The sequence below is a fragment of the Trichomycterus rosablanca genome, chromosome 17 (assembly GCF_030014385.1).
Source record: "Trichomycterus rosablanca isolate fTriRos1 chromosome 17, fTriRos1.hap1, whole genome shotgun sequence".
NCBI classification, from domain to species: domain Eukaryota; kingdom Metazoa; phylum Chordata; class Actinopteri; order Siluriformes; family Trichomycteridae; genus Trichomycterus; species Trichomycterus rosablanca.
Window position 1 is genome coordinate 19,638,213 of NC_086004.1, and position 18,670 is coordinate 19,656,882.

At 41.6% G+C, this 18,670-nt stretch overlaps 1 protein-coding gene across 2 annotated transcripts in view; it reads left to right on the plus strand.

The window, feature by feature from the left end:
• alx4a (ALX homeobox 4a) overlaps positions 1-18,497 on the plus strand; it is a 43,309-nt gene extending 24,812 nt beyond the window's left edge. The window contains exons 2-4 of one of the 2 annotated variants that reach the window (XM_063013247.1): positions 805-1,118; positions 9,920-10,048; positions 18,180-18,497. In XM_063013247.1, coding sequence (XP_062869317.1) covers positions 805-1,118; positions 9,920-10,048; positions 18,180-18,497 — 761 coding nt within the window. Of the gene's footprint in view, positions 1-804; positions 1,119-4,524; positions 4,555-9,919; positions 10,049-18,179 lie in introns of both variants that reach the window. The other variant, XM_063013248.1, reaches the window with a different exon arrangement.
• The last annotated feature ends 173 nt before the right edge of the window (positions 18,498-18,670 follow it).

Here is an 18,670-nt window from a genome sequence, read left to right on the forward strand (position 1 = left end):
GGCTCCTAGCCCTCATTTGCCTGCATTGTAAACAGTATATAGTGTGTCGTTTTAATTAAACGTGTCTGATCAATTAAAATACTATTGAGTTGTGAGCTTCATTGATCATAGCAATGCTACTAAGTGTAGTGATGCAAGTATCGGATATCCAGGTTTTTTTTTTTTTTTTTTTAATAATTTAGCGCGTCCAATTTCATCCCATCAATCATCCTCTCACTAATGCCGGTCCCTGCTCCTGATCGGGGCTGACGAGGCCGCTCCACGCCTCCTCCGACACGTGCACAGCCAATCAACCATCTTATCACCCACACTTGACGAGTGCAGCGCGGCACAGCACCGTGCACGGAGAATCACACACTCCACCGCACCCCCTCCCGTCTCCATGCAGGCGCCACCGACCAGCCAGCAGAGGGCACAACCGCCCCAGTCCTGAGAGAGTATCCCCTCCGGTCTCAAATCCGCCCCCCCACCTGAACAACATGCCAATCGTTGTTCATACAGCCGCCCAGCCTCGACCGGTGAAGGCAGAGCTGGATTCGAAACGACGCACCTTCGAGATCCAGCTCTGGTTGCAGCGCGTGTCTTTACCGCTGCGCCACCTGAGTGGCGGATATCCAGGTTTTAAATAAAGAAGGTTAGGTTTATAATAGACTTGGAAAATAGATTGCTCCACATATAGACTCCATATTTTGTGGTAAGCTATTTTTAAAAAGGGTTAATTCCATTTCATAGGTTAGTCACCTATTTGGTCCTATATTTGACATCTAGTAACCATTTTATCATTCCATCCCCTTACATTTCCAGGTAAAGACAGCTCAGGGCTGACCGACTCGGAGTTGCCATCAAACACTGACCCTGCAGGGATGGACGGTAGCTACCTCAGCATGAAGGATTCAATAGCAAAGGGTGCTCAGGAAAGGCAGAGCTCTGAGCTCGCCTCCCCCTTGGACAAAGGCGAGGGAGAGAGCAACAAGGGCAAGAAAAGGCGCAACCGCACAACCTTCACAAGCTATCAGCTAGAAGAGCTGGAGAAAGTCTTCCAAAAGACGCACTACCCAGATGTGTACGCCCGAGAGCAGTTGGCACTGAGGACTGACCTCACAGAAGCCAGAGTGCAGGTAAGTTGCTTTCACCAGATACACCAGAACCTGAATATTCTCATGACCTGTGGCACTAGGTTACACAAACACAAAATTCATGTTACTTACACCAACACTTTACCATTTTAAGGTCAAATCAAGGACGACAGATTACAGAAATATTCAAAAATCTTAATAAAGCACAAGGGAATGGATCATTTATTTCTGAAGTTAAAGGTTACTGTAGGATCAAAGTGCAAACAGAGACAAAAATGACTTAAATGTTTATCCTATGTGCAAAGGAAGGGGAAAAGGACAGCACATATAAGTTTTGTGTCAGGTTTCACCCACAGCCTTCACCCTGGAACCAAAACATACCTGAGTCTGGAAAACCAAAATGTGTGACCCTCCAACCCTCACCCCCATATTTGCATATAATCCCTCCAAGACTGCTGCTGCATTCCAACGCTGAGTGAAAAAGGAAGACCCCTGCAAATGCACATCTTAATAAGAACCCTGAATTTACACTGTTTGTTTTTCATTAATGTCCAGCACGAGGAAGAATGTGTCCCTCCCTCATCACAGGGGTAGGTGAGAGGAGCTTACTTGAACTTTTGGCAGTTGTGAGGTTTGCTTATAGCTTACAATGGTTAAAATCTTTATTAACTGGACAAAGAAAAAGCTTATAGGCTGCATACATAAATGAGCTATCGTAATAATAGTGGTTAAAGTGTGGGTCAATTATTATTATTATTATTATTATTATTATTATTATTATTATTAATTATTGCTCTATATAACCAAAAGTATATAAAGGCTTTTCTAAGTCCATTCCAAACCTTGGGCATTAAAATTTACATTTACATTTTCGGCATTTAGCAGGCGCCTCTATCCAAAGTGACTTTCAGCACTGTGTTGTCTAACAGATATTGTCTAAGCAATTGAGGGTTAAGGGCCTTGCTCAAGGGTCCAACGGTTGCAACCTGGTAGTGGTGGGGCTTGAACCAGCAATGTTTCGATGACTAGATCAGTACCTTAACCACTAGATTTTTAGTAGTATCTGTGGAAATTTGTGTAATTTAGTTAAAGGAAATTAGTTTAGGAAATTTAGTTAAAACAACATTTGTAAGGTCAGGCAATGATGTTGGATGAGAAGACATGGTACACAATTAAATAGGGTTAAGGTCAGAGCTGTGTGCAGGCCACCAAACTTGTCAAATCATGTTTTTATGGATCTGGCTTTGTGGTACAGTCATTCTGTAAGAAAGAAAGACTTTTCACAAACTGTTACCACAAACCTGGAAGCAGAGCATTTCCTTCATATAACTAGTTTATAGACCTGTAAGTAATGTCAACATATGGAAATATGCTGTAACAATAACATGAAGATCATAAAGGTTTGCAGTTTGTGAATGCCATTTTGGGGTGCACTTGGGTTATAAAGAGAATGCAAAAACTGAATTTGACAAGAGAAGTTGAAAAAAGTTACCAAAAAGTGATCAATTAAATTTAAATATTTGTATTTTTTTATTTGCCCCATGTGCTGTTTTACAAATAATTAAATATGACATGTAAAATATCGTATGCTGGAAATGTATGGCTATAGTACCACAGTACTGTTTACAAAATGATTAAATACATATCCAGAAGTGATATTTAATAATTGATTAAATAAAATACAAAAAATTCAATCAACAAAAAGCTGGTTTTTATTGCCTGCCACATAATAAACACAAGACTAGTTAGAAGCCAGAAGAGTTAAGAGTTTACTTTTACATTTACATTTTCGGCATTTAGCAGACACTCTTATCCAGAGCGACGTACAGAAGTGCTCCCATAGTAAAGATTACCTTACTCTAGTTTAAGCAGACAACAGTCCAAGAACACAAATCTGCTTTTTTTGCAAGAAATGAATTAGTATTAGTGAGTGTTAGTAAGTAAGTACAAGTCAGCTTAAGTGTTTAGTAAAGAGGTGGGTTTTTAATCGTTTTTAAAGACAGCAAGAGACTCAGATGTTTGGACAGACAGAGGAAGTTTGTTCCACCACTTGGGTGCGAGTACAGAGAAGAGCCTTGATGCTTGTCTTCCTCGAGTCCTGGGTGGAGGATCAAGTCGAGCAAGACTAGTGGCTCGGAGGTTGCGTGGTACAGAGCGGGGTTTTATTAGACCACGAAGGTAGAGGTTAAGAGTTAAGAAGTTTATAAACCTGCCCTAAAAACTCTGCAGCTTCCTGTTTTATATGTAATATTTAAAGTAATATTACATGGAAATAAAAATGTTATGGAAAGAAAAGCATCACAATGAGTTGGCTAAAGCACCTGGCTGCTTTCATAGTCAGTCCAGTCTGTAACGTCAGTGAAACACCACCATAAATCTGTGTACCAGTCCTTGAATTAGTGAGATATAAATAAAGTGAATACATTTATGCACTAATAAATGCAAACAACTTTAAAAAGTGCAATAAATGTATACACATATAAAATAGAAAAGGCTTACAAATGGATTGGCACCATGTCAACAAGAGCTCCTGCACTTAACAGGATGAAGCAGTTGATGAAAATGAAGATGAAGTGAAATAAAGTTTGCAGGATAAAAATAAAATTAAAAAAATTAGAAGTTTCTCATACAAACAAAAATAAGTAAATAAATAAATTCAATTCAATTAATAAAAATGCAATTTGTTGATTATTTTAAACATTGGGATTTCCTTTAGGAACTTTAAATAATTTAATTTATAATTTTTGGGGAATTTTTTTTTTTTTTGGAGACTGATTTTCAAACCCTTCAATGTCAAAAAACAATATAAGAACTATCTATTTATTTAAATGTAATTATTTCGTCGTGAAAGTTTTCTTTGTCTGGTTTTAGCAGTACAATTTTTTTTTAAACCATAAAGGTGCACTTGAGTGACAGCAGAGCCAGACTATCAATCCTCCAAGCTGCTCCTGACTTCAAAGCTAATCTTTTCCACTTGTCTGCAGGGTCAGCGTTCTGTTCCTTCTCCTCCAGCTCTAGGACATAAATACAGTTCTGTAATAAGCGTCTGAATGGCTTTAGCTGTCAACGTCTTTACCAATTACTGGATCATTACCACGCATGCAGAACATGCCAAAATACATTTGCACATACACAGGACTTGCAACAAAATAAACCATCGTCCAAGCTATTATTTGTGTAAAAAGATGAGCAAACATGAGCATTGTCCTAGTTATGGGAACCGAAGGTGATAAGAATGAAGACAAATTTGAACTTTGCCCTTCAAAATTGCTCCCTCGAAGCTTTGGCCTCAGATTTTCAGTCCCCGGTTCAAAGGTTTTTTTGGTAAGAGAAGAAACTGTACACGCCTCTGCATTGACTCATGTGTCCAACTGGAAAAAAAGGAGAGAGCAGAGGAGCAAGGGAATCCATCCGTCTCTCTTGTCTGAACGCCTGTACGGGGTTGGAGGAGCAGTGTCGGAAAGCCGGGGGCTTAGGCGTCAGGAAATTAAACACAAAATGAAAACAAGCTCAAGTTCAAGTTAAGAAAGTTCTCATCTCGCTTCTCAATTTTCCCAAGTTCCTCACTCAGATTAACGAAGCAGCGAAAATAAAACTGAAGCGAAGGACAGAAAGGGGACCATGTCTGGCAGTGTAACAAAATTTCGTAGGCAGAATTTTCCCAGAGTTAACCAGAAACTTTACCCAGAAAAAGGCCCGCAACAGGCCGCTCCGGTGGCGCAGTGGTAAAACACACGCTGGAACACCAGGGCTGGGCTCTCTAATACGTCGTATCAAATCTCAGCCTGCCATCTGGGCTGCGCAACCACATGAACAACGATTGGCCTGTTGTTCAGATAGGGGTGGGATATTAAAGCCGGATAGGATCTCTCTTATAACTAATGCAATTACGACCTCTGCTGGCTGGTTGATGGCGCCTGCACAGAGACGGGAAAAAAAGTGCTGTCAGGGTGTGTCTCTCTGTACACAGTGCTGATATGCATTGCACTCGTCAAAGTGTAGGTGACAAAATGCATATGGCTGCTGCCCACGTGTAGGAGGGGGTGTGGGTTAGCTTCGTTCTCCTCAATCAGAGCGGGGATCGGCATTGGTGGAGAGGAAGCATGACGCAATCGGGCAATTGGACGCACTAAAAGGGAGAAAAAGGGGAGAAAATGCATAAACAAAATATTTTTTAAAAGGCCCGCAACATGTCCAGAGAGCTCCTGCCATTCCCTCAGTTTTTCTGATTATTAATAATTAATATTTATTTATTTATTTTATTGTATTGGAAATGTTATTTTATTTTTATCCTGCAAACTTAATTTCACTTTATTTTCGTCAACCGCTTCATCCTGGTAAGGGTTACAGTGGGTCTGAGTGAAACACTGAGCGCAAGACATGGCGCCAATCCGTTGCGAGCCTTTTCTAAACCCAGAGTTTCAGCCTCAAAAAGGTAGAGTTCTAACCAACCAACTAAAATTTTGATTTAATTTTTATGTTTTAACATCGCTTCATCCTGCTCAGGGTTACGATGACAAAATGCACTATCAAACCCCGGACAGGATGCCAATTCATCATCAGGTCTTGGCCACCCCCATCCCCCCAGACATAGCCAATCATGTCTGTGTGTAGAAGCTCGACCGGTCAATCACACCGCTGTGGATTCAAAGTGTAATTTACTATTGCACCACCCCAGCGCCCAACTAAAACATAGACCTGTTAAACAAGTCTGGCCCTGACACTCTCTAAAAGTGCATAAACAGATCCATATGAAGTCAGGGGTGCTGGTGTGTACTATACCATAAGGTGCAATCAGATGCAGGGTTCTATCAGATTTCATGGAAGACAGATAGCGTAGATGACGTCTCATTTTGGCAGAAGTGGAAAATGCCAGGCCTAAACCCATCTGAGGCCGTGCGTGTATTTAGATCACTTTCTCAGCCTTTGATGGTAATTTAAACATAATAATGCTCTCATAAACAACGGGTTTAGGATCGGTTGTCGAGGGTAATTATGCTACACTTTCGTCATGAGAACATTTCCCTATCCCAGTATAAGCACAAGGAGGGGGGCGCAATGTGTATCGCAGGATCTGCTAACATTTTGTTTTAACCAAAGAGCTTCTCCCCACATTGTCTGTATTAAGAACCGTCCTCTTTTCTCTTTGATTGTCTGCGCTGCCATGGAATTAGACGAATTTCTTGCGTTTTAATTGTATGTGAGTGCATGCATGTGTGGAAGGTGGAGGCCAGGGAAAATTGCTTGTCAATGGACCCAAGAAAGGCACCGTGATTGGCCAGAAGTTTTTTTTCCAGACACAAGTTTAAACCAGATTCAAAGCGACTCTCCTATTGAAAGAAAGGCTTTCTTCTCTCTGAATTTTATTTTATAATAATTTTTCCCACTTTTCCTCCCAATTTTCTCCCCTAATCTAGTCGTGTCCAGTTACCCTGAATACTCTCTATACTGATTCGACCCTTCACCGCTGACCCTCCGGCACGTGCAGTCAGTTCAGACTGCATTTTTCACCTGCATGAGTTCATACACCGACGGGCACTGTGTACGGAGGGCCACACCCCCACCAGCATTATTCCATCAGTCCATCAGTCAGCCAGCAGGGGCCGCAGTTGCACCAGTTATGAGGACCTATGATCCGACTTTTTTACCACTAACCCTGAACAACAGCCAATCAATCGTTGTTCATGCAACCACCCAGCCCAGTCGGAAGGCAGTGTTGAGATTCGATACGATGTATTCGAAACCCCAACTCTGGTGCGCTAGCGTACTTTACCGCTGCGCCACCTGAGCGGCTTTCTCTCTGAATTTAAAAATTAATTGAATCAAATAAAAATATGTCTGAATATGAATCTGCTATCTGTAAAATGAACAAAGCCCTACCCCCCAGTTTTTGGAATGACAGCTTTTTGCAGCTATGTCACAAAAAGCAAACTAATTCAAGCCACGTTCACAGCAACAAGGACAATTATTTCCCAACTCTGGTTTAAACCCAAACTTTTTGTTTTAATACTGAAAATATTCAATACTTCATTTAACACATCACCATTCTTGTAGTTGGGAATTAGCATTGCTGTGAGTGGTGAAGTTAGTTTGACTAAATCAGATTGGCAGCATCAGTACTTTACAATGAATTTTAGAATAAGTTAATTGGATGTGCCATTCCTGTCTGTGAAGCTGTACACCTATTCAGTTAAAGGGCATTTATGATGTTAGGTTCTGATGTTGGACCAGAAGGCTTAATCTGCCATTGACTTTCAGATACACCGACTAGGCATAACATTATGACCACTGACAGGTGAAGTGAATAACACTGATTATCTCTTCATCACGGCACCTGTTAGTGGGTGAGATATATTAGGCAGCAAGTGAACATTTTATCCTCAAAGTTGATGTGAAGAAGCAGGAAAAATGGACAAGCGTAAGGATTTGTGCGAGTTTGACAAGGGCCAAATTGTGATGGCTAGACGACTGGGTCAGAGCATCTCCAAAACTGCAGCTCTTGTGCAAGGAAGGAACAGTGGTAAACCGGCGACAGGGTCATGGGCAGCCAAGGCTCATTGATGCACGTAGGGAGGGAAGGCTGGCCCGTGTGGTCCGATCCAACAGACAAGCTACTGTAGCTAGTAGTTAATGCTGGTTCTGATAGAAAGGTGTCAGAATACACAGTGCATCACAGTTGCAGGGCTGTTTGGGCAGCAAATAGGGGATCAACACAATATTAGGAAGGTGGTCATAATGTTATGCTTCATCTGTGTATATCTTAAGAATGTACAGTGAGTTTCAGGTCAGGCTTTTGTTCAGGCCGCTGTTGTTCCTCCACAACGAAATTATCAAACCATACTTTGTTAGTGTGGGCACAGACATACAGGGACAGGAATACGCCTTCCTTTTATAGTTGCCAGACATTATATAAAAGAATTTAAAAAAATTTTATTTAATTGTCAGGTTTTACCACCACTTTATCCAGCATCACCCCCCAGCACCCCTGCATGTAAAAGCCTGACTGGCAGATAGCACCGCTTGAGCTTCAAACCCTGGATCCAGGTAGTAGTGGGCTAGTGTAGTTTACCTCTGCACCACCTGAGCGCATATTATTTGTTTATTATGACAGTTTTTTCTCCTCTTAGCAATGAGTGGGATTTAATAATTATGAGAGTTGATCACATACATGTGGTCTAATAGTGTATATTTAGTAGAAATTATGACACCGCTATTCTTGGTTCAGCTTGCATGTGTACAGAAATAACTGTGTATGGGACCAATTTACAGGTTATAAAAGCAAAGCTTTGGAGTTCAGTTCATACACACCCACACGAGTAAATTTTGCATGTGTATGCTTTATCAGTTTGCAGTTATTTTACATAAATGTTTTAATTAACACAAGACAAATAGTAGAATCAGTTAATGATAACTAACACTATATACCATGGTGAATCTTTTCATTCACTTGGTAGCTGTCTAAATTAGGTGTAGGCAGAGTTATGTAGTAGTGTTTTTACATCTCTCTGGGGTGTACTTTTTAAATTTAATTTTCTACACACACTGTCCATTTTATCAGCTCCACTTACCATAAAGAAGCACTTTGTAGTTCTACAGTTACTGACTGTAGTCCATCGGTTTCTCTACATATCTTTTTAGTCTCCTTTCACTCTGTTCTTCAATGGTCAGGACCACAACAGAGCAGGTATTATTTGGGTGGTGGGTCATTCTCAGCATTGCAGTGACACTGACATGGTGGTGGTGTGTTAGTGTGCGTTGTGCTGATAAGAGTGGATGGATCAAACACAGCAATGCTGATGGAGTTTTTAAACACCTCACTGTCACTGCTGGACTGAGAATAGTCCACCAACCAAAAATATCCAGCCAACAGCGCGCCATGGGCAGCGTCCTGTGACCACTGATGGTCTAGAAGGTCTCAAACAGCAGCAATAGATGAGCGATCGTCTCTGACTTTACATCTACAAGGTGGACCAACTAGGTAGGAGTGTCTAATAGAGTGGACAGTGAGTGGACACAGCATTTTAAAACGTCAGCAGCATTGCTGTGTCTGATCCACTCATACCAGCACAACACACACTAACACACCACCACCATGTCAGTGTCATTGCAGTGCTGAGAATGATCAACCACCTAAATAATACCTGCTCTGTGGTGGTCCTGTGGGGGTCCTGATCATTGAAGAACAGGGTGAAAGCAGGCAAAAAAAGTCGGTAGAGAAACAGATGGAGTACAGTAAGTAATTGTAGAACTACAAAGTGCTTCTATATGGTAAGTGGAGCTGATAAAATGGACAGTGAGTGTAGAAACAAGGAGGTGGTTTTAATGTTATGGCTGATCAGTATAGATATACACCATTATATAAGGTGAAAACACAACACAGAGGTTCGCTTTCCCAACAGCATTCCTCCAATCTATCAAAACATGTTAGGTTTGAGGTGGAGGAGTGACACAGTTCTCCGGGACCTCCGGCCCCAGTGGGTTTCTGAACCCCTCCCGACCTCCTGCTGTTAGTGATGGCTCCAACAGGAAAAAAAACTCAGAGGAGGCCATCACAATCCATCAGCTCCCACAACATCAAACAACACACAGGTCTCACTGAACTCCTTCCAGGAAAAGATGCTGAAAAGCAATGCAGCGCACCACAACAGCCAAGAAGCTTTCTGTGTGAGCATTTTGCAACACCCTGGGTGTTACCAAGTCTCAAAGCACCACAGCCTGTCCAAGAAATAAAAAAGTGCCTCGAATGGCATGTCATCACTTTCTATCTATGACATAATAATTATTAAACGTTGATTTACAATAGTGCACAATAGTCATGATAACAGTATCTTTGTTAACTGCAGGTATGGTTCCAAAATCGCAGAGCCAAATGGAGGAAGAGAGAACGCTTCGGGCAGATGCAGCAGGTCCGGACACACTTCTCCACTGCCTATGAGCTTCCACTTCTCACTCGGCCTGAGAACTACGCTCAGGTACAGCTAACTTTATATAGTAAAGTAAATCACACAAAAATAATAAAAGAAAAAAACCCAAAGATACAGAAAGGCTGTTAAAATGACGAGGTAAAATATTTACATTATTTAATTTGAACTATTTGAACTATTAAAAAATCGATTATTGCCGCTCAGGTGGCGCGGATATCTGGGATCTTGAATACATTGTATGGGATCTCAGCTGTGCCTGCCAACTGGGCTGAGCAGCCACATGAACAATGATTGGTCTGTTGTTCAGATAGGGGTGGGGTAGTAGTAAGCCGGATAGGGATTGTCTCATAACTAATGCAATTGCAACCTCTGCTGGCTGATTGATGGCGCCTGCACAGAGACAAAAAAAAAAAAATGCTGTCAGGGTGTGTCTCTCTGTACACAGTTCTGATCCGCATTACACTCGTTAAAGTAAAGGTGACAAAATGCATACGGCTGCTGCCCACGTGTCGGAGGGGGTGTGGGTTAGGTTCGTTCTCTTCCATCAGTACGGGGATCAGCATTGGTGGAGAGGAAGCATGATGCAATTGGGGAAAAGGGGAGAAAATGCATAAACACACACATCCATATACAGTGTATCACAAAAGTGAGTACACCCCTCACATTTCTGCAAATATTTCATTATATCTTTTCATGGGACAACACTATAGACATGAAACTTGGATATAACTTAGAGTAGTCAGTGTACAACTTGTATAGCAGTGTAGATTTACTGTCTTCTGAAAATAACTCAACACACAGCCATTAATGTCTAAATACCTGGCAACATAAGTGAGTACACCCCACAGTGAACATGTCCAAATTGTGCCCAAATGTGTCGTTGCCCCTCCCTGGTGTCATGTGTCAAGGTCCCAGGTGTAAATGGGGGGCAGGGCTGTTAAATTTGGTGTTTTGGGTACAATTCTCTCATACTGGCCACTGGATATTCAACATGGCACCTCATGGCAAAGAACACTCTGAGGATGTGAGAAATAGAATTGTTGCTCTCCACAAAGATGGCCTGGGCTATAAGAAGATTGCTAACACCCTGAAACTGAGCTACAGCATGGTGGCCAAGGTCATACAGCGGTTTTCCAGGACAGGTTCCACTCGGAACAGGCTTTGCCAGGGTCGACCAAAGAAGTTGAGTCCACGTGTTCGGCGTCATATCCAGAGGTTGGCTTTAAAAAATAGACACATGAGTGCTGCCAGCATTGCTGCAGAGGTTGAAGACGTGGGAGGTCAGCCTGTCAGTGCTCAGACCATACGCCGCACACTGCATCAACTCGGTCTGCATGGTCGTCACCCCAGAAGGAAGCTGACGCACAAGAAAGCCCGCAAACAGTTTGCTGAAGACAAGCAGTCCAAGAACATGGATTACTGGAATGCCCTGTGGTCTGACGAGACCAAGATAAACTTGTTTGGCTCAGATGGTGTCCAGCATGTGTGGCGGCGCCCTGGTGAGAAGTACCAAGACAACTGTATCTTGCCTACAGTCAAGCATGGTGGTGGTAGCATCATGGTCTTGGGCTGCATGAGTGTTGCTGGCACTGGGGAGCTGCAGTTCATTGAGGGAAACATGAATTCCAACATGTACTGTGACATTCTGAAACAGAGCATGATCCCCTGCCTTCGAAAACTGGGCCTCATGGCAGTTTTCCAACAGGATAACGACCCCAAACACAACCTCCAAGATGACAACTGCCTTGCTGAGGAAGCTGAAGGTAAAGGTGATGGACTAAACCCAATTGAGCACCTGTGGCACATCCTCAAGTGGAAGGTGGAGGAGTTCAAGGTGTCTAACATCCACCAGCTCCGTGATGTCATCATGGAGGAGTGGAAGAGGATTCCAGTAGCAACCTGTGCAGCTCTGGTGAATTCCATGCCCAGGAGGGTTAAGGCAGTGCTGGATAATAATGGTGGTCACACAAAATATTGACACTTTGGCCACAATTTGGACATGTTCACTGTGGGGTGTACTCACTTATGTTGCCAGCCATTTAGACATTAATGGCTGTGTGTTGAGTTATTTTCAGAAGACAGTAAATCTACACTGCTATACAAGTTGTACACTGACTACTCTAACTTATATCCAAGTTTTATTTCTATAGTGTTGTCCCATGAAAAGATATAATAAAATATTTGCAGAAATGTGAGGGGTGTACTCACTTTTGTGATACACTGTATATATATTATGGCAAGCCAAACAGGAAATATATAGCAAACACTGATATGTATATGGAATGAAAATGATATATACAAAATAAAACTCAATATATATCAAATGAAACTCGATATACAGTATATGGAATGAAAACTGATAAATAAAATGAAACTCTATATATATAAAATGAAACTCGATATATATAAAATGAAAGTTGATATATATAAATTGAAACTCGATATATATAAAATGAAACTTGATATATATAAAATGAAAACTGATATATATAAAATGTAACTCGATATAAGTAAAATAAAACTCTATTGAGTTTCATTTTATATATATAAGCTTTCATTCCATATATAATGAGTTTCATTTTATATATATTGAGTTTCATTTTATGTATATCAGTTTTTATTCCATATATGTCGAGTTTAATTTCATATATATCGTTTTTCATTCCATATATATGGCTTGCCAATATATTTGATTATTAAATTTGTTTAGGTTTCCTAGCACTCAAACTGCATATAATCATGGATGTATTATAAGAATGGAAATAATAATAATAATAAATAATTAGCATTAGCTTTAGCAGGGTTTGCATTGGTACATTGAACCACAGAAAGTCTGGTTTACAGGCACATTCTCTCTGCTCAAATAAATTATATACATGGCAATGTGAGGATTTAATTTTCATTTGTGATAAAAATGACGTTAGGTGATGGTTAACAACATGTCCACCAAACACATACAAGAAAAAAATTAACATAATTTAACAAACATATATAAATCAGAGGTGATTTTAAACAGCACTAACCAGCTAAACAGCTAAACAGCTAAAGCCAGCCTCCTGATCAGAACACCTAAATGCTATTTCATACATGAATGAACAGTGATTGAAGCCCCAACATTTGCTGATTGGTAAAATTTTGCATGCCAGCTCCACTATTTGCAAATCATAGGTTAGCCTCAGAGACTAAAGCAGCTACAGACTGCTATCACTGCGTGAGACCCCAAAAAGACTGCCCTCGCTTGCTGCTGGAGACTTTTCCCCGGAGTCGGGTCAGGCTCTGGGCCGGAGCAGAGCAGGACACACCCTCACAGAAGAGCAAGAGATTCCCTGGATTTATTATGAATCTGCAGGGGGGAGGGAGGGCAGAGGAGGCTCTTCAGGGAGCAGACCTGCAGCTGTGGAATGCAGCCCGACACACATCTGGGGCATCTCCCTGAGAGAGCTTTCATCTCCCTCCACAGCCCTCCCTCAGATCCCATCACTCCAGCGCACAGTGCTGGCCTTTCAGTTCCTTCTATTCAGCTTTTTTTTTCAGTAGAAGAGGCTGCTTAAAAGAGGCACGGCAGAGTAATGTCCACATTGTTTTAGGTACTTTGACTTTTATTTGATTGCAGACAGTATGAGCCTGAGATATTTCAACTTCCTCCAAAATTTGTGAGCATTTGCTGTGATTCGAACCCAAATATTAGCAAAGGTTGGAAAGCATAGTAGACCGCATCAACCAAAACATGCATTCGCTAAACTACACCGATCAGGCATAACATTATGACCACCTTCCTAATATTGTGTTGGTCCCCCTTTTGCTGCCAAAACAGCCCTGACCCGTCGAGGCATGGACTCCGCTAGACCCCTGAAGGTGTGCTGTGGTATCTGGCACCAAGATTTTTGCAGCAGATCCTTTAACTCCTCCGCCGGTTTGCCTTCTTTCCATAGTGCATCCTGGTGCCTGGTGCCAGGTAAGCGATGCACACACGAAAATGTGATTCATCAGACCAGGCCACCTACTTCCATTGCTCCGTGGTCCAGTTCCGATGCTCACGTTCCCATTGTTGGCGCTTTCGTCGGTGGACAGGGGTCACCATGGACACCCTGACTGTTCTGCGGCTATGCAGCCCCATACGCAACAAACTGCAATGCATTGTGTATTCTGACACCTTTCTATCAGAACCAGCATTAACTTTTTGAGCAATTTGAGCTACAGTAGCTTGTCTGTTGGATCGGACCACACAGGCCAGCCTTCGCTCCGTACGTGCATCAATGAGCCTTGGCCGCCCATGACCCGGTCGCCAGTTGACCACTGTTCCTTTCTTGGACCACTTTGGATAGATACTGACTACTACAGACCGGGAACACCCCACAAGAGCTGCAGTTTGGGAGATGCTCTGACCCAGTCGTCTAGCCATCACAATTCGGCCCTTGTCAAACTGGCTCAAATCCTTATGCTTGCCCATTTTTCCTGCTTCTAACACATCAACTTTGAGGATAAAATTTTCACTTGCTGTCTAATATATCCCGCCCACTAACAGGTGCCATGATGAAGAGATAATCAGTGTTATTCACTTCACCTGTCAGTGGTCATAATGTTATATTAGCTATATGATGCCTTTCATTTTTTCCCAAATTAAATTCTAACTTTAATATGACAGCACTAATTCATACCATCATGACAATATGGTGAATACAGACTTGACATCAAAGTACATAAAATAAATTCATATTCTACTGATTACTCTGAATCCTCATTGCCAAACATCAGATATGCATCTGATTTATAGCACCAGCTATAAAATGGTCAAAATTCATACTGATAATATTAGATCTTTTGCCGTTTACACTGTCATGAAAAAGACATCTGTGTCACAGAGAAAACAAGATCAGACTTGAGCTGATTGTGCCTGTAGTGTGTATGTGGCCCAGGTTGTTCTGCAAATGTGGAAGAGCAGCACAGACTGGAGCTATAAAAAAATATTTAGGTGGCTGTTAGTAAAAATAAAAATCTATAACATTAATGTCTGTCTAATTGTATTGTACAGCTATACAAACTTAACAATATAACATGCATGAACTGTTTAATCTTTGCAATAAATCTTTTAGGCACCCACATGCAAAATTATTAGAGGGGACAAGGTTCTAGAACCTTAAGACTTTCTACTAGGGATCTTCAACAGTGAGGGCGAGAGAAGAGAGCTTACAGTTCAGATTTAGCGCCATCTGATTTCCACCTGGCACGGTGGCTAAGGGTAGCACTGTCGTCTCACAGCAAGAAGGTCCTGGGTTCAATCCCCAGGTGGGGCCGCCAGGGTCTTTTCTGTGTGGAGTTTCTTTCTGTGCATGTTCTCCCCGTGTCTGCGTGAGTTTCTTTCCACAGTCCAAAAAACATGCAGTGAGGTTAATTAGATACACTGAATTGCCCTATAGGTGAATGGGTGTGTGTATGTGTGTCTGCCCTGCGATGTACTGGTGCCCCGTCCAGGGTGTTACTGTGTGCCTTGCACCCATTGAAAAGCTGGGATAGGCTCCAGCACCGACCCACCCCACCTCACCCCTGCGACCCTAAATAGAATAAGAGGTTAAGACAGTGAGTGATTGAGTGATTTGCACCTTTTTGAATCACTCAAAGAAGTTTCAAGGGGAAGATTATTTTCATGTGATGATGTGAAAGCAGAGGTGCATCAAAGGCTACACGCTAAACCAAAGACATTTTTGATGGCATTAAAAAGTTGGTACGACGGTGGAAAAATGCATCGGAAGGTGACTGTAGAAAAGTGATGCCATTAGTTTTTGAAATTCTTAATAAATAGAGTTTTAATAAAAGTGCAGAAACCCTCGTACTTGTAACCATTGCAAGCTAGGCTAATTGGGCAGCCAGGCTTAGTGCTGACTGTAGTCCATCTGTTCCTCTGCATACAGTTTCAGACTGCTTTCACCCTGTTCTTCAATGGTCAGGACGCCCACAGAGCAGGTATTATCATTCTCAGCCCTGCAGTGACAATGACATGGTGGTGGTGGTGTGTTAGTGTGTATTGTGCTGGTATTAGTGGATAAGACACAGCAGCGCTGCTGGAGTTTTTAAATGCTGTGTCCACTCACTGTCCACTCTATTAGACACTCCTACCTAGCTGGTTCACCTTGCAGATGTAAAGTCAGCGCTGCTGTGTCTTATCTACTCATACCAGCACAACACACACTAACACACCACCACCATGTCAGTGTAACTGCAGTACTGAGAATGATCCACCACCCAAATAATACCTGCTCTGTAGTGGTCCTGGGAGAGTCCTGACCATTGAAGAATAGCATGAAAGGGGGCTAACAAAGTATGTAGAGAAACAGATGGACTACAGTCAGTAATTGTAGAACTACAAAGTGCTTCTATATGGTAAGTGGAGCTGATAAAATGAACAGTGAGTGTAGAAACAAGGAGGTGGTTTTAATGTTACTGCTGATCAGTGTATATACAGTGGTGTTCAAAAAAATAGCAGTCCAACACCATTAACTTGATAAATCAAAGTTTTTAGTAGAAATGCTATTTCTACATAGCAAAAAATTTACTTGAAAGTGTAGTAGAGTATTGAAAACAAAACAAACCCAACAATTAGGACATGCATGCCGTTCATTCTGAGTAATCGAATCATTGATTGAAAGGGGGTTGTTCAAAATAATAGCAGTGAGGAGTTCAATTGGTGAAGTCATTAATTATGCAGAAGAACGGGTGTCAATTTTGGCCCTTATTTAAGGTAGGAGGGTGACAAATGTTGCACAGGTTGGTCATAGCGCATTTCCTTCTGAAATACTGGGTAAAATGGGTTGTTCCAGACATTGTTCTGATGAACAGCGTACTTTGATTAAAAAGTTGATTTTAGAGGGAAAAACATACAGAGAAGTGCAGCAAATTATTGGCTGCTCAGCTAAAATGATCTCAAAAGCCTTAAAGTGACAACCAAAACCTGAAAGATGCAGAAGGAAGCGTGGAACTACTGTTTGAATGGATCAAAGAATAGCCAGAATGGCAAAGGTTCAGCCAGTGATCACCTCCAGAAAGAATTAGGAACATCTGAAGTTACCAGTGAGTACAGAAGATGATTAAGTGAAGCCAATTTACCAGCAAGAAAAAGTTGTCCCGTTGTTAAGAAAAAGACGTGTTCTGAATGGGTTCAAATTTCCCAAAGAACACATTGACTGGTCCAAAGAGAAATGGCTCAATATTTTGTGGACTGGTGAAAGCAAAATTGTTCTTTTTGGGTCAAGTGGCCATAGACAGTATGTCAGACGACCCCCGAGCACTGAATTCAAGCCAAAGTTCACTGTGAAGACAGTAAAGCATGGTGGTACAAAACTATGATATGAGGATGTTTTTCATACCATGGTGTTACATCTATTTATCACATACAAGGGATCATGGATCAGTTCAAATATATCAGAATACTTGAGGAGATCAAGTTGCCCTATGTCGAAGAAGAAATGCCCTTAAAATGGGTGTTTCAACATGACAATGACCCAAAACATCTTGGTTACAGACAAACAAGATTGAGGTAATAGAGTGGCCAGCCCAATCCCCAGACTTCAATCCCATAGAGAACTTGTGGGCTGATATCTGAAACGCGTTTTTTTGAGGCAGAACCCAAAATTGCAGAAGAACTGTGGAATGTAGTCTAATCATCCTGGACTGGAATACCTGTTCAGAGGTGCCAGAAGTTGGTCGACTCCATGCAACACAGATCTTGGAAACAATTGTTATGCCACTAAATATTAGTTCAGTAATTTAAAGTTCAGTAACCTCAAACATTTTCAGTTTATAGATAAATTTTTTGAGTTTTTAAAGAAAAATGCTGGCACTATTTTTTTGAACAGCCTAATATAAATTTTTCTTAACTTTCTGTAAAAGATTAACACAAACTGGCTAAATGTTGTTAATGTTTTGATTTAGAATTAAAAGTGTAGTATTTTCAGTGCATTTGCATTCATGGAAATAAAAGTTATTATAATGATTTTGTGCTTTATTCACTTTTTTAAAATCACTGCAATTTTTTTTAACACTACTGTACATACTGTAGATGCTGAAATTTGGAATGAGCATATTATAATTAAAAACCGTTCACATCTTGTACCTTTGATATTTTAAAACAATGCTGAGGTCTTTTATGTACTTACAAACAACTCTTATTTGTGTTACCCCACAGATCCAAAACCCCTCATGGATAGGCAGCAGCACTGCCGCGTCCCCTGTTCCAGGCTGCGTCGTGCCGTGTGACTCGATCACCTCCTGCATGACCCCTCACCCCCATGCAGCGAGTGGAGTGTCTGACTTCCTCGGAGTGCCCAGTCCTGGGGGTCACATGGGACAAAGCCACATGGGCAGTCTGTTCGGTAGTCCCGGCATGAGCGCCGGCATCAATGGATACGATCTGAACATGGACCCTGACCGAAAGTCATCCAGCATTGCCACCCTCCGCATGAAAGCCAAAGAACACAGTGCAGCCATTTCCTGGGCTACATGATTGCCCTATCATGACAGCACATTACCCATTAGTTTTACTTTAAACAACCAATTGATAGAAATGAAGCAGTATTAAGACATACAATCGTCCATGGGTAAAAATCAGCTAATCACCACATGCCATGTGTTGGAGTGTGGACAGACTGGAGAAATAGGAACTGATGTGGCCCCATG